Source organism: Alligator mississippiensis, chromosome 1 (genome assembly GCF_030867095.1).
Source record: "Alligator mississippiensis isolate rAllMis1 chromosome 1, rAllMis1, whole genome shotgun sequence".
Lineage (NCBI taxonomy): Eukaryota > Metazoa > Chordata > Crocodylia > Alligatoridae > Alligator > Alligator mississippiensis.
In genome coordinates this window covers 435,253,367-435,270,449 of record NC_081824.1, presented here as the reverse complement: position 1 = coordinate 435,270,449, position 17,083 = coordinate 435,253,367, and the positions used below count along the sequence as shown (strand labels likewise).

General features: G+C 41.6%; 1 protein-coding gene across 3 annotated transcripts in view; it reads right to left on the bottom strand.

The window, feature by feature from the left end:
• The window catches only part of ARHGAP20 (Rho GTPase activating protein 20), a 91,560-nt gene that overhangs the window by 3,156 nt on the left and 71,321 nt on the right, over positions 1–17,083 (bottom strand). For all 3 annotated transcript variants that reach the window (XM_006272348.4, XM_059720747.1, XM_014600664.3), the window contains 5 exons: positions 12,886–13,064; positions 9,041–9,202; positions 5,727–5,836; positions 3,782–3,971; positions 1,550–1,664 (listed from right to left, as the gene is read on the bottom strand). In XM_006272348.4, the coding sequence (XP_006272410.1) occupies positions 1,550–1,664; positions 3,782–3,971; positions 5,727–5,836; positions 9,041–9,202; positions 12,886–13,064 (756 nt within the window). The remainder of the gene's footprint in view (positions 1–1,549; positions 1,665–3,781; positions 3,972–5,726; positions 5,837–9,040; positions 9,203–12,885; positions 13,065–17,083) is intronic.

Sequence of the window (17,083 nt, the reverse complement as noted above, 5' to 3'; positions counted from 1 at the left end):
AAATGTAATCCAATGATAAATAATACATTATTAAACAACCACATCTCTAAGTAATATTATGAATGTTCTGTCCATTTTTTTTTTAGATACATAAAAAGGCAGGTCACATTAACATGCCTTGCTAGGACTCATGAGTAGGAGACCTGCTCTGGACTTGTGCTGAAGGCAGCCTCCAGTTGATTCAACTTTAAATAGGTACCTGATTGCTCAGTCTGAGGAGATAAAGGTGGCAGGATGTGACATAGGCTGTATCACTTGTATGCAGCTGGCTACAGAAACGGGTGTGCTGTGGGTACACCAGCCTGACGGACTGTGTTTGGCTTGAGCAGACCTTTAACATTTTGATGCAGAAGTGAGATTTTTTTTACTGGATATATTGTAAGGCAAGGTCTCATCTCAGCTGCAGGTTAAAAAGTAGACTGCAGCCAGATGTGCTTGCCTTGGCATAACTGAAGAAAGAATTTAGTCACAATATACCAGAGAGAACCACATGTGGGATCTGGGACAGCTACAATCCCTATGCATAGCACAGCCAGTTGCGTAGCTCATGCAAAATGCCAATAAAACATTCAGGTGAGGCAGCGCATACTGCATGCAGTACATGCAGCTTTTATTCTTACAGAAATGCTGCTCAGAATTTTTTTTAAATAAGGGCCTTAAAACTGGTATTGTGGTTATGCGTCTCTAACCGTCTTTACTGAATGTTGCTTTACTATGAGTATGGGGCTTGAGAAGACATAATTAACAACACTTTCAGAAACCACTTTAATGCCCAAATTTCACATCTTTCCTAGAAGCAAAATTTGCAAGTCATATTGGAAACCAGGGGAGCTACCCACCTCTGAACAGTTGTTTCCAATCCTGAAATGGTAGGATATCTGACTTTAAACATAGGCAGTATACAATCCTGAATTTGAGTGTCTCAAACATGAGGAAAATATCCTTTTGGTGCAAAAATGCCACAGTTGAGGGGCATATTTCTTAACAGTGACCACCTTTTTGGTTCACAAACTGGAACACACTTGTGTTCCAGACACACCACAAACCTGCAGAAAAGTAGCCTATGCCACCTCTAATTCTGGTTACCACAGCTACGCTAAGTGAAGACTGTGGGTAAGCTTTGCTTTTAGGCAGAACTAATTCACTCTGGTGCAATGGTGTAAGAATGTGTTATTGCAGCAGGAGCAATAGCCAATTCACAACTCATTTTCAAAATTTCGACAAAAGTACTATTTCAGTGATTCTTCAGGAACAGCAACAACAAACCCCTAAATGTGGTACTATTTCAGGAAATTTGTAAGGTTTGGTCACTTAGAAATAGGACCAATGGATTCCTGATAAAGGTGAGAATGGTATGGTCTGAGCTGTATGCTTAAATTTATCATGGGATTCCTATTTATCAGATAAGAATCACTATCCATGGGAGAAATGGAGAAGAGTTCATACAAATGTGTATGCCTGAACGGAGAAAAACAGCCTTCCTTAAGATCTCCCTGCTTTGCTGACTGGTTGGGTTGAGCTATCTATCATAGACAACACAATGGTTTACCTGAGCCATCTTCCCTGTTGTCGCATCTTATCAGCATGTCCCCAAAGAGGGAGGTCACTTCCTCTCCAAAAATCCTGCAGCAATTTTCAATTAGAAACTGCACCAGAATGGAAATCTAAAACAAAGCAGTGGCAGTGAGATCACTATTCAGATCTTATACTGGAGTTGAAAACGAAACTCATTGCATAGATCAGCAGCAAACACAAACCAACACAAATGTTCCTGGAAATCATGTTGCAGGCACTGTGCTGATATAATATATGGTGCCCCAGTCTTGGTCTTACAACAGCCTGTGTGAAGGTAACCCAGGTAGTACTCGGATTTAAACCAGTTCTAGCAGGGACGGTAGCAGGAACATATGCCAATCATCTCCCCATAACACTGAAAAAGGAATAGGCAAACAATACAAAATATTCTGGATTTCCCGACTGTTTCCAAGCAGGTACACCTTCTTCTGAAACAAAAGCCATCCTTTCTTTGGGCCCATATTAACCCTTAGAATGCTAACGGACTCTGCATTAAGAGAAGCAGGATAGACACACTAATCATCTAGTATACATTGGCACTGCCTCTCCCACTACTGCTGTAGGTGCTGCTTTTTCATCTGCACAGATTCAAGACCATCTCAACTCTCTGGCCCTTTTCAACCAGGACCAGATAAACTCCTTATCTCCTCCCTTTGGGGCCCATTCACCTTCCCACCCCAACTCTTGGCTGCTAGTTCTGGCATGCAGTCACTTCCATCCCAGTTCCTCCCTCCACCATCCACTGCCAAGCCTCCCAAGTACAGCCTGGCACACTCAGGCTGGTTCACAATCTGGAAGAAGGGTTCAACACTGGAAGATTAAGGGCTTGGTCACACGGAGAAGGAAAGTGATGCAGAAGAGAAATGGGTGGCACTGCACTTGCTTCACCCAGGAATCCTGCCTCCTTCATGGCTCAGCAACCCCTAACAAACTACCCCACTCACACATTTCTAAGAAATTAGCCAGTGTCCTGGTGACAGATATCTGGGGTATGAATTCGACTCCTAAGGACGAACAGGCTTTCTGCAAATGTCCATTTTTCCTCTTTAGGCAACTGTCTCACACATTTCCCATAACAGTGCTTCTTCCTCCATACTCCCCTTACCCCTCTTTTGTCCATAGCATTGTCTTTATCGATAGCTTCCCAGTGGCACCTGATTCTACCATTTTCAGCACTGCTGTCCTACAGAGTAGCTGGGTAGATTGATGGTGTTTGGTCCTCCTAACCTCATAGCTACTGCCTTTGAGAATCTTCTACATGGAGCCAATACTCACTGGCTGCAACTACACGAGCAGTGGACTGTGCAGAAACAGGTGTTACTGTGCAGTACTGTCACCACACAGTTTTTTCAGATGGTACTGCACTTTAGCAACAAGCTACTCTGCGGTAGCTCATTACTGCGCAGTAGCGTTGCATCATTGTTAAAGCCCACTGGCACTACCGCGCAACAGCAACAAGATACTGTGCAGTAGCTCATTGTTACTGCATAGGAGCATCTCACGTAGATGCACCCACTGAGGTCCAGACACTGGCAGTCTCCTCCTCTGCATCTTCTCCACCTCCCGCCTTACCATATAAAGCGAAAGCAGCCTGGGGACCATCTTAATTAAAGCTCACCTCCCCACCTCCATGATTCTTCAGATACATTGCTCATATAATGGACATTTGTTTATCATCTCCATCCCTTTCTTTCTCCCAGAGTACTGTGAGGACAAACCAATTAATATCTGTAGAGTACTTGGAGAAGAAGCCTCAGTCCCTGCAAAAGTGCTAAGCATGATCCCTATTGGTTACAAACCAACCAGTCTGGTTGAATACAGAGATTTGTTGACACAGGACTGTCCAACTGGTGGCCCACAGGCTTCAGGCAGTCTATGAAGTGTTATTTTGCAGCCCCCAGGCTCCTCTCCACCTACCACTATGGAAGCTGCTGCTGTTACCATGGTTTCCAGGACCCTGCTCCTTCCTCAAGTTGCATCTTTTCCCTGCGGGTGGGGTGGGATGTGGCTGTGGGGCCCAGAGAGCACAGGTCTGGAAGGCACCCATGTGGTGCCCACACTACTTGGTGGGCAGGGGCGGGGGCACTGCCAGCACAGTGGAGGAGCCAGTGAACATGCAGGCTGGGGAGTTGGTCCATGAAGTATGCGGCCCTGGCCGTTCTGAAAGTGGACAGCCCTGCCTTAACAAAATTGTGGTTTCTCTCACCTTTTTTGTGAATTCACTTTCTGTTTCAGGGCTAGAGGGAGTAGGCGGCCAAAGCAGGCTAGGGGCAATGCACACAGCTAGATTAAATGCAGTCATCTGGTTGTCTTCCGATTGCTTTTCTATATTGTACAATACGCCAAAAAGGTAGCGCAGGAGAACCACATTCGCTCTGGGAAGCTGCTCCATTAGCCTGAGAAGACACACACAAAAGTGTAATTCTATTAATTAGTGACCTGACAAAAACAAAGCTGGAAGAGAGCATTCTCCACATGCAGGGACACAATATAATGGAACTACATAATTGGAGGCAGGGGGAATGCAAGAAGAAATGGCTTATAGTCGAAGTATCTTCTCAGAAGAAAAATGGCAAATGGTATGGAGAAATTTCCTACTCAAATTTAATGGCTTCCATCTTCTACAGGAAAAATCACAACAGCTGCTCATGTACACTGAAGTATTCTAAGAATAAATTAAACCTATGCTCAGTTATTTTATTTGATAAAGTACAATTTTCAATTTTACGTGTCTTTTTGTTTAAATGTTTGCTAATTTCTCTTCACTTAGCTACAAAATTCACTCATTAACACTGGATTGCCCTGTCTTTGTGTGTGAATCAGCAAGGCCCTTGTTTCAGAGATCACCTGGTCTCTTCTGCTTGCATAAAATAATTTCTTCCCCATGACATGCTACTATTTTGCTTGGTCTAAGGGACTGTCTGCATTGCCTCTGTAGTGCTCTAAAGACTGCTGTCAAGAACCAAGCCCTGCCCACCCAATCCCACTCCCATTTTGGATGCTCCAAATCTGGAACTGAGGTAGTGAAGACACTCTGAGGATGTTCCCTTGGGGCAGGGTAGATGCACCCCTATTTTTAATGTTCTCAGCAATGGGGCTTCCCACCTTGCTGGGCTCCAACATTTCAATCACAAGTGAATCCCTACTTCAAAACAGTCACTGAAGTTAGAGATGAATGGGGGGAAAATGTGAGTTATCGAATGCACTATTTTAATCACATACAATATACCCCAAAAAATAATATGCACCTTGTTTCTGAAAAACAGAATGAAGAACAAACAACATTTCCAGGCTTATGGTTGCAAAGACCAGACAGCCTAATCTTCAGTTGACTTACCCTGCCTTTCCATTTTAAGAAAAGCTGAAATCCTAGGTGCTGTTAAAGACAGCTCTCTATGGGTAGATCTATGATTTTGAAAAGAGCTACAGTCTCTAGGACTGTGAAATAGGAGCAACTAGCAGATGGCAAAATTGCCCTAAGAAAGGTTAGCTTGATTAGTGGAACATCAAGAACATTAAAAAGGAGAGATGACCATTCAGTACCTGTGGAAAAGTACAATAAGCCATTAAGTCAAATGACTTCCACAGCTGTCTGAATAGCAATGCTACAGCTGCTGCACTGTGTAGCAAGTATCAAGAGAGGAAGGCAGAAAAATCAGCTTCCCTGCTTAATACACACACCTCAACTTTTTTATTTTGGGGAGGGTGGGGGGGGTGGGGATGAGGGTAGTGGGGGAGATGTGTCATATATGAAAAAAATATGGTAGTTACTATCTATTCCCTTCCAGAGCCCAACACCTACTCCTCCCCACTAAATAAAGTAGTTCCTAGTCATTCTATTGTGGTGGTATGCAGAAATACAAACCTTGAGAAATGTAGATTTATACAGCTTTTTCTGTGAGAAACATTTCTGTGAAAATAAATGATTGAAATCCAGTTGCTGCCATAGGCTCTCAAAGTAGATGTATCCTAGAGACAACAGTTCAGGAAAGTACCCCATCCAGGAACACTCTTAAATATTACTTTAGGTATGTACCTAAATACTTATTTAAATGTTTTCCTTTATTGAATTTTGTACACCTAATTTTTGGCTTTCCACTATTTTGGGTATATTTTGTGACGTCTCCTGAGAGACGACATAAAACAATTACCTTTGGACGCCCTTGATCTTCTCTTCCTCATTCCCTTGATCCATCACAGAAATCCACTTATCACAGAGCTGGGATAAAAAAATGCTGCCTGGGATGCTCCGAAGGAAATCCTTATTCACAGAGAGGAAGGATAAAAACATATGAGCAGCTGTTTAGGGAAGAACAGAATGCTACACATAAGAGAGAATGCATGGTTGGGACAGCAGTGCCTGGCTTGTAATGCACCCTATGTAGCAGCTAAGCCAAACAGTATATCTCTGGCAATTAAAACAGACTTGAATTCTAATTCAAATGGATATTTTCAGACCCTCTCTTGACTCTTTCCTGACAAAATGGAGGCAATTATCAATGCTTTGTCTGTTTGCACAGAAGGAAAGAATTTGCTTAGAGGCCTATTATTTTGAACTGCAACAGGTTCAGTGTACTAACCATTTGACTTCACCTTACCTCCCCCTCTGTACCAGCAAACTGTTTTCAGAACTTGGCGTGAAACTACGTAAGGAGCACAACCCTGCTGTACTCCAGGACCTAAGAAGCACCTACAAAGTACAGCTATTCTACTCTTCACAACAAAGTGAGGTCTAACAGAGTTACCAGTACAACTATGTCCACTGGATGTGAAATGATTTTATTAGAGTAGTTAACTAAAGCCTTTGTGTGAACATACATTCCCAAGCCCTTCTTCCTGGATGGTAATTACCTATACTGGTATAAGGCATATTTATATAGCTGTAACTACCAACAGGAGGGAAGGGTGAATCCCTGTAGTTAAAGGGTACAGTAAAGTAATAGAAGCTCTTGGTGTAGATAAGCCCTAAATGTTGCAATCATTTTTGTAGTCTTGATTCTAAGTCACCAAAATCATTGGTAACAATTCCATTGTTTCAATAGTACAGAATCAGGCCCATAAAACCTAGTATTCATCATCTTGTACATTTTGGGTTTAAGTTTATGACTCCCACAATGACAGAACAGATTATTTTTTTTAAGGATAAAAAAATAAAGCCTTTCCTAGATTTCAAAGCATAGTCTCTAAAATAGGACTTTGTGCTCACTTCTGAATTCCTTAACTTCTGTCTCGGTCTTATTTACAAGCAGCTGGTCTCCAAATTTCCTGTAAATCCTGAACAAGAGTATTGTATCTCTCCTTCAAGGGATGGGAAAGGGTTTAATTGGCATTCAGCAAACAACTTGGGGACACCCTGCAAATATAAGGACCCAGGATGGGAATTTCCAAAGCAAATGAAAGCCAAGTGAAACAAGGGGCAGGGGGGAGAAGTCCCTCAGGAGCAAGGGACAGGAATTCAGCACACACAGGCTTTCAAGTGGCAGGAAAACTCTGCCTTGTAGGAGCTTTAAAGTACATCCAGCACTTACTCAGCAGATCATCAAAAGTGTCACTGACTTTGGCAGTCTTCAGAGGGTCATATTTAACTATGTGTGAACTTTTGAACTGTATCTTCTATGCACATAACAAAAACAAGCTTTTCTTTGCTATCAGACATGTCCCTTTCTCCAACTATTTTTGTGACAACTGAAAGGGGAATTATGATCTCTATGCAAACACTTCAACATCTGCCTAGGTGTAAGTAATGAGTAGTGCCACTGAAGTCAATAGGATCATTTGCATGCTTAAAAGTAAAGCAAGTAATGAAGTATTTGGCTAAAGCAGAGCTAGTGTGCTCAGCTCTTTGCAAGTTCATACAAAATATTTACTCAATGGCAAAGAACTTTGATTTTATTAAATCAAATTAAATTAGTGGGTTCGTTTCATTAAAAAGATGCCCCCATTTCAATCAGACAGTTATTTCAGCGAAACAAGCCCCAAAACTTATGCTGTAGTGAGAAATGGGTAACTTGATCCCAGGAACAGAGATCAAGTATATTAATGCCTATGCACTGTGCTAACTCCACTGGGACACTGTTTTAAGGACAGACACCTCTGCATTGGAGTCAAAATTCACCCATGGAACAAAATGGTGGTTTTCATATTCTAAATAAAAATAGTGTGTGTTTTAGAGGCGAAGTTTTCCCCAACCCAGGTGAAAAAGCAAAATCGAGTGAGGATCAAACACACTGGGAGGAATCATAAAGGCAGATATTTGTGTGTAAAAATGTTGGGATTTATTTTACCAGCTTCACTCAAGACTAATAGCATATAGACCATAATCCCCAGTCAGGTCCTATTTTCTGCCTACCAATTCACTCTGAAGTCGTCATATCCTGCCCCAGAATCTGGCAACCACCATTTTATAACAGAGAAGCATATGTGATTGTTCTTAAAGCGCATGTGACCCAACAGTGTGGGTATACATTAACTATCAGCAAACCAGCGTGAGGAGGAATCCAAATCTGTACTGATCCACAGAAAAATGACCCATCCATTCCTTAGATTGCTCAAAATCCCTTTTGCTAAGAAGAATTTTGATTCATTTGCAATAGCTGCATCAGCAGCAGCATTTTTTCTAAAGTCCTCCAGGGAAGAGGGCAGACAACTGAAGCACGAAAAGGCAGTGACCCATAGGAAAGACTAAAATTCTGTGATGGCAGTTGCTGAGACAGTGAGCTTGAAGCAATCTTTTATTCCTGAAATCCCCAGAATCTTGCAAGTGGGAGAAAAACCACAATTAAGTCAGAAGACTTTTTATATCATATCTTTATTCTCCTTCATCTCCTAAAACATGCACATAGCCATTTGACTCTCACATGATGTCCCCTGTAACACCGGTCAGATGGGAGACTACATTGGATCCTGCTTTGAAATTTACTAAAAATTCCCCAACCAAAATTGCAGCCTCACTCATTGGCATCAGGGATAGCAGAATAAGGGACAGCATTTTATGTTAAGAAAATTCTATTACACACATCCAAGCAGTGCTTCAATATGGAGATTACAGTATCACTGAACTAACACTTTCACATAAACAGCTGTATGGTAATAAAATAGGGAAAGTGTGCCAGTCCTTTCCACAGGTGGTGCAGAGCTATGGACTGGGGATGTTCTTTACACAAAACAATATTGTTGTTAAAGCACTATTTTTTGTACAACCATCCACAGGAAAATAAACCCAATATTTTGGGCAACATAATATACTTCACAGTGGTTTAGAGCTTTCATCAACTTAACTGAATAAAGATTTGACCTTGCAAGGCTGCCCTGCACAGTTTGAGAGTTCACATGTTCTAGATAAGATTGAATGTTAGGGCTCATTTAGAGAAACAAATTAACTGCCCTTAGAGAAAACCAATTGGATCATTGTCAGAAGAGAGGCTGGTTCTTCCAACCAGAGAGAAGAGGAAAGCTTTTTGCATACCTTAAACACTGATGCAGTCACAAATATGGATTCACAGGCTAAGTGCACTTCAGCTCCTGAATTAAGCTTCTCTTTGAGATCTCTGCAAGATTTTGCATTGGCTGACCGTCTGAAAATGCCTCTGGTAAAAGGCCCTTCTTGATAAAGAAGGGTAAGCATGTCCTGTATAAAAGTAAAAAGCCAGAAGCCTTGTTAGGAACAGATTCTTTAACCATCTCTTACAAGCAAGATGATATTTTATTTTCCTTTGAGTCACACCTGAAGATATATGAGCCCTACAAACATTCAAAGCACAAATGGGGCATATTCTCAAGGCTGCACACAACTCTTATGAAAGCTACACTTCTGGCACTGACATGATCTGTGCTACCATATTCATATCACATAGTACAGCCAAGTACTGATCTGATGCATCACACCTTCAGAACTGCCCAAATATCACACAACACTGATGTATGGGAAGAGACCGACAGTCCAGTAGTGTAGTATCCTGTGACTATAGCAAGAACCTGCTTCACAGGAAGGTGTAAAACTTGCACTCTTCACCTAGTCTTTTGAATTTATACATACACAGGCTAAGATTTCTGGCTTAGTTGATCAGTTTGTAGCCTAAAGACCACAACACAATTCTTTCAATGTAATAAAAGTGCTTCTCATGCTCATACAAATATGAATTCTGAATCCTTATTAAGATTTATATTCCATCACCCTTATTCGAAATGAGCTGCACTTTACTTTGCAAGTAGACCGTTAACTTCAAGGAGCTACCCAATGTAAGGAGTCGCAGAACCAGACCATCTAAATACTGTTCTCCATTAAATAGAGCCACCAACCTCTCTGAAGTCAATCAGGCTTCACAGAAACAAACAGGTAGAACTAGAACTCCTGCCCACATATACATATCTAGTATATTAAAAACTTTTGGGACAGGAGATCAAGTATATTTTCCAGTCTTTCTGAGGTATCAAGGAGGTCTGATTTCTTCTTCTAGACGGAAGATGAAAAATGGCCAAGAGAAGGAAATCTGAAGTTGGAGATCTTTTCTGCTGCAGCATATAGGTCATATTTTCCACCCTATTGTAATTATTCTACTCTCTGTAAATTTTTATAGCATGTTAGTCACAATACTACCTGAACACTTTCCAGCTGCAGAGGGCCAAGCAACACAGCCAACATCCATCACATTTGTTTTTTGTAGAGTATGTGCAAAGGAATATGTGGGTTTGTAATTATTATGCATGCATGCATGCACTTCCTGGTCTGAAGACCACATTACTAACAATGGGATCGCTGAGTACATGGCAAGAGATGGGATGTTGGTATAGAGTGTATCATCATTAAAGTGAGTTTCTGTAACTTGACTAGGTAAGCAACACCTCTTGTTTCATTTCACTCTGGGCTGCTGAGTCACCTTTCTGAAGAACAGAAGTGCAAATGTGCCAAATGGAAAGATTCTTTTTTATTATCATTATTTTTTAAATAAAATCTACTTTTCACATTCCTTTCTCAACTGTTCATTTATGTACAAAATACTTTACAGATGCGCCATTCACATGAACAGCGTTTACACCAGCATTTCCATTTTCTTTGCAATAATTTAGAACAACTGTATAGTTGGGCTACAATGCAAGATCTCAATCTAAGAATCAACACAACTAGCCAACTCCTTTTAAAATATTAAGCCAAAAGAAACTAAATGTGTGGAGGTTAATGGCTTGAGATGGTTTTGTATGATAGAAGTTAAAGCAAGACCCATTTATCAACGGTGCAGGTTATAGGGCTTTAAAGCAGAGACCATCAAACCTACTTTTGGGCTTTACACCTTCCAATTCACCTTGCCATATAGGTAAATCCTATACCATACTCCTAGGTGTCATGTTCATCCTGCAGAAGCACTGAAGGCAATTAAAGGAAGTTACATTTTGGGGTTTAAACAGTATATCTATTTAAGACCACAACATTCTACCAAGTTGCAACTGTGAACCTATTCACTTTATTCTTCCAAATAAAAGCTTTTAAAAGTTTTGTGTTTTAAACCAATGATTCTTAGCCAGGATGATGCAGCACTGGGGTGCCACGAGATCCTTTAAGTGTGCCACAGGGTGCCATTCAATATTAGAACTAGGAAGTGTGCGAACATCTACACATGATTCACAATATAAACCCAGAGATTTCAAACAGGAATCCATACTATCAAGAACACTCTGACCTGCTGTAGACTGAGTTCTTTGCAACAGAAGAATTGCTCAATTATTTTTCCATAGTAACAAAATAAGTGAGAACTAAGAGCTAACATTTTCTGAGAACCACTGTTTTAGACAGATATGTAGCAAACAGCAGTAACTGCATTTGGCTTGAAATACCCGTAATATTTAGAGGGGAGTAATAAATGAACAGATTTTTCAAGTTAGGTGTAGCCTAAACCTTAGGGGAGGGGGGGATGGGAAAACAAATAAACCAAAGCAGGAGTGCCTCAGGCCTGTGGGCTAGATCTGGACCATGGTGCCATGCCATCTAACCCACAGGGCTATCCTTGGTTTGGAAATTTGGTGGCAGGAGAGTGCTGGCATTGCTACCCTACTGCCAAACTTTTCAACCCACAAGGAGCCCTGACCCCCGAGAGCTGGATTGTGTGTCCAATTGCAATGTACAAGGCCAAGCTTGGGTGGCATGGGGCCCCATGGTCCAACTGTGGTGTGAAAGGCTGGATGGGGGAAGTGCCAGTCTCCCAGGAGTAAATCTTGGCAAGCAGAGGAGAAGGGAGATGCTGCCCAGCCCCAGGGCCCGCTGCCAACGCTTGGGGCAGGGGCAGGACTCTATTCAGCCTGCAGCCCAGTCTTGCCCCACTCATCTGGCCCATAGAGCCATAAGGTTGAGCACCACTGACTTACAGCAATCACATTCACCAGTAGCTGCAGCAAGAAGATTAAAAAAAAGATGTCATGGAAGGCTCTGAAAAGTCTTTGTTTGAACAGCGCTGAGAGTGTCCCAGCTACATTGTGGGAAACCATTAGCTAGGGTAAATTGACTTACCTTACCTGACTTTGGTGGAAGATCTGGCTTCTAAACTTAGGGTTTGTGCATATTATGGTAACAGGCAAGTCCCAGCACTGAGTGGCTAAAGGACAGCCAACCCATCTCCACTCACTGACGCACTCCAAACACGGAAGAACACCACCAATGGCTACTCTCAGGAACACCAGAGACTGAAGCGCTGAGAGCACTTTAATGCAGACAAACCCTTAAAGAGTCTATGCCATACCATGTAAAGTTAGGTAGTTGGATAGTACTCAGCGGGCATGCCTACATGTGCGCTTTAATGTGCAGTAGCTTATTTTACTGTGCATTAAAGCGGTGCGTAAAAAAACATGTTAATATGCTAGCACGCAGTAGAATAGGCTACTGTGCAGTAAGTGTCACCTAAAAAGTATGCGCTTGAGCTACTGCGCATTAGTACAACCTAATGCACATTTATTTAGGACCTCATATTGGAGGCAATAAATTTAATATGCATTAGTAAAAGCATTTTAATGCACATGTAGATGTGCCCACTGGCACTTCTTGCGTTGCCTGAGTAAAGGATATGGAATCAGGACTATAGCACATGTTACATAGAAAAGACAGGCCAATTTTAAAAGAACATTAGAAAAATTATACAATGTACAATCTTATTCATATTAACCAAGCCTGACCTCAGTTTGTGCTGACAGCCAAAATGTTGGCTTAAAACTGTAGATGGGGTTTCCTCCCAAATTCTCTGGTCAGGACATTTGAGCAGTATGGCGACGTTGCTCCCCTGTATTCTCACTTGCCAGGCAAAGGTAACAAGTAGCCTCATAACTCACCAAGACAGGTTTGGGCAGGTTGTCATTCTCACATATGGCTGACAAGGAGAGGCCGAAGAGTTTCCCAGGAATCAGGGATGTTGGAGACACTGGTGTATTGTCCATCTGAGTGCCTGGACCACGCCAAAAGGCCCAGTTTATAATTGACCTTTTCCTCTTAAATGGTTTTTGGCTGAGTTCTGAGGAAGAAGTGAGGTATTTATTAGAAGAAACGTATTTCAATTTTATTTCCAATATTTGTTTTGTAGTGGTTGCTATGGTTTTGAAGGAAAAAATTCTATGAACACAACTAAGTCTTTGGCATTTGGCTCAACCTAGTCCATGGTGAGCCATACCTGGACATGAGCATGTGGAGAATGCATCTTATTATCCAGCCTCTTAGAAGGGTCAAAGATCTACACTGCACTGCTACACTGCAACTTGAATATGCATCTGTACATGCAGAATTAAGACAAGAAGTCTTTGATTTCACTTGAATCTAGATTGTTACTGCACTAAATGACTCATTTGCTACCCATATGCCCATTTTTGTTAAATTAAAAAATATATATTTTTTTTGTGCTGTTGTACACTGGCAGTCTAGTTCAGCTCTTTCCATACCTAATAACAAAGAGTCAGCTGATGGGATATGGTGCATTTACAAACAAAAATAAACTGCCGTCTTTCTTCCCACTTTGCACAGAGTAAACCCATTAATCAGTGCACTTGCTGACACCTTGGCTTTAATCAGCATCTTCCAGCTGGCCCTGTGTGACTGGCCAGGTTATTCTTCATTCATTTTGGTGGTTTTCATGAATTTGGGTAATACTGAAAGCTCTGAACAGCATTATTTACAGAAGCTCTTATTCACAGCTCACAGGAAAGGAAACCAAGGCATTCTTATATGCAAAAGGAATTTCTTCACATTTTTTGGTGTCAGCATGTATAAACGACTGCTTAACAGCAAAGAGATGCGTTGGCCTCTTTAAGGTGGAAATATGAAATAGAAAAAATAATGTTGATAAATCTTCTCTTTTATCTTTGTCTTCCAAGCCAACTGATCCTTAAACTTTGTGCATCTACAGAGCTTCTACTTCCTGTGTTTTCAAGATGTGGTACCTCCCAAGACATCAGCTTCAGTATATTATAGACTTTTATCACCTGTGCTTTCTGGCGTGTGTCTTTACGTTTTTGGTGATTTTTGTTATGTATCATTCCATGACCGTGCTCCTTTTGGGAGTGGGTGGAAGTCTTTTAATGAAGCATTTACAGGAAAGTTTAAATTTAAACTTGAACATTTTGACGGTAAAGGCTAATGAAAGATTCTTTCCATGAGAAAACATATGCAAGGTATACATTTAAAAATGAGCCAAAGCTTCAAGAAAGATAGGAATGACAAGGTTCAAAACTGTCGTTTAACATGCCATGAGTCAGAAGAAAGGAATAACTGCTAATGTCTAAAAACTTTATTTTTGTTACAGATGAACTAGATATAAGAGTGTGGCTAAGGTTCATTGGTTGGAAGTTTACCTTTGCGGTGGGGCAAGGATATTATTATGTTCTGTATATTGTGCTCATTGCAAGTGAAAAGTATAAAGCTCTTGTTTAGATTCAGAAGACCTATTCCCTTTATAGAAGTGTCACAAAGTCATAGAAAACTAGGGCTGGAAGGGACATCCAGAGGTCATCATCTTGCTTAAGGTAGGATCATCCCTATCTAAACTATTCCCATCTAAAAAAAGTGTTTGTCAAATCCAGGGGTGGCTAACCTGTAGCACATGCCACAAGTGGCATGGGCAACCTCTGTGTGTAGCATGCAGCGGGCAGGAGGCAATACAGCAGCAGATAGGGCAGGAAACAAAAAACAGACCAGGCAGGTAGCGCAGAGCAGGGAGCAACAAGCAGAGCAGCAGATTGGGTAGGGGCACACAGCAGGGAACAAAAGGCAAAGCAGTTGATGGGAAGAGGATGGCAGTGGCATGTGCAAAGGGTGTGGGGCTAATTTGTGACATGCCTGCCAGAATGGCTGGCCCTCACTTGTCTAATTTACGTAACTAGCAGGCACACTGGCCAAAAACGCCAAGAACATCTTAATTTGGCACAAGGAAAGTACGACACTGTCAGTGTCCTGCCACTACAAGCAGGGATGGTTCCAAAGGGAGGGTGGGGAGGGAGGAACGCACTGGGGCGCTTGCACTCCCCTTGATTCTTGCTCCACCCAAAGTTTAAAACCAACCACCTGGCAGTGGCAGCAGCATCTCTAGTCAGGCAGTGCTGAGGGAGTCAACTGACTTTATGGCTCATTTTAATTTACCTGATGCCTTCTAAACTCTTCATTCCACAGGTGTTAATGACCATCTCTTCTTTTTAATGGTCTTGATGTTCCACCACTCAAGCTAGTCTCTGTTCTGCAATGCTGCAGTCTGTTAGCTGCTCCTGGGAATGAAGCTCCTATTTCACAGCCCTGCAAATTTTTTAAACTCATTCCAATGAAGTTATATTTGTTCTGACCTCAGTCAAACTGAATAATACCACCCTAGGCCCCTAGCACATTGGTAAAGCTTCTAGCTTATTTTTAAGCGGAGAAAAATATATGTTGTCTTTATATGTGATGATGTACCTCACCACCTGCACACCCCTTTTCAAAATTCCAGATCTACCCATGACTACAAGGACAAGAACTCGTTGTTAGAATATGCTCAAGAGATTCAAGGAAGACCCAAGAGATCTCTCCCTTCCCTTTATGAGTACTGACAGATAGCTATGAAACTACAGAAAATGTATATATTTCAGCCTATAGGTTGTAACATCGGAAGAGTTTTGCAAATATCAGCATACACCTCTCCTTGCTTTATCTATTTCAGCAGGGGCATCTCTACCTCTTGAGCAAAGAAGCCTGCTCAAACCATGCAGGAGTCCTATGTATATTTTAGCATCTGCTTCCAATATGTCTTCTTAGTGTATTGTTACACATTACACTTCATATAAGTTATATGTAGATCATAGTAAGCATTACTATGGCTTGGAAAGTTTTCTGAGCAGTCGCACATGAAATACTTACTACCATCATAGTTCTTCGTACCCCACTAGAGTCTGGAACTGGCTCCAGTGAGACCCCAGGGCTGAGACCAAAAATCAGCTGATTTTTAGTCTCAGTCCTAGGATTGCATTGGAGCTGGCTCAAGGCACTGGTGCAGTCTGGAGGCTCGGAGCTAAACAAACAACTATTTGTTGGGCTCTCCTTGTCCCCTACCCTCTGCACCACAGCCAGTTTGAACCAGCTCCCATGCAGTGTTCTTGTTGTGGCACATGAGGCTGTGAAGGATTCTGGGAATTCCCTGGGTAAATAGTTGCCTGTGAATGAAAAAGAACTGGACTCAACTGACAAGAGGTTTCTTCCAGGCCTACTTTCTTAGGTTTATTACTGATTGGTCACGTTCAAAAAAGTATTTTATGGAGCTATGGAAAATCTTTTTTTTTAAATATTATCCCAAACACTGGAATAGAAACTAACAAATAAGTTAAAACAATGAAATGCCAGTATCAAAAAATCCTACTGGTTCAGCAACAGAAGGAAACATTTAGTTAGCCAGAAGAGATTTCCAGCCTAGGAAATCCACTCCACTCCCACAGTGCATGAGCATGACTGAGAGGCTATCACAAAGTGTGGGAAGGAAAGGGGATGCATGCATATCTATGCAAGAACGTGCGAGAAGATAATATGTGAGAGAAGCCCCAGCTTCTTTCAGGTTGAAACACAAATAGGTTATTTAGTACTGCTTAGGGAGTACTTTTGTACTTTGGAACACAAGCCTGGAACTTGTAGGGCTTCCTTCTGTGGATTAGTCCGGGCCACAATGGTAAAACGATAACATCACCTTGGTTGCAAATCTTTTTGGAGTTGGCAAGTTTGGCACAATGTGCCTTAATCATTCTGGTACAGTACAAGTCAGTGCTGCTTGCACTGTAGGTATGGTGAAGGCAATTCCATTCCCAGTCAGTTTTATCAAATCCACGCAGAGTGACAGACTTTTTTCCTATGTGAAACTATTCTGAACTGGCCCAAACACTAACCTGGTTAGCAATTGGTGACCTTTCCCAACTAAAATTTATACTACTGAATACTTCCATGGTCAATGAGATTTCTTTTTTGTATGGAGACCAACCTAATGTACTCTTTTAACAGATGATGACATAACAATTTGGATTTCAGACAAAT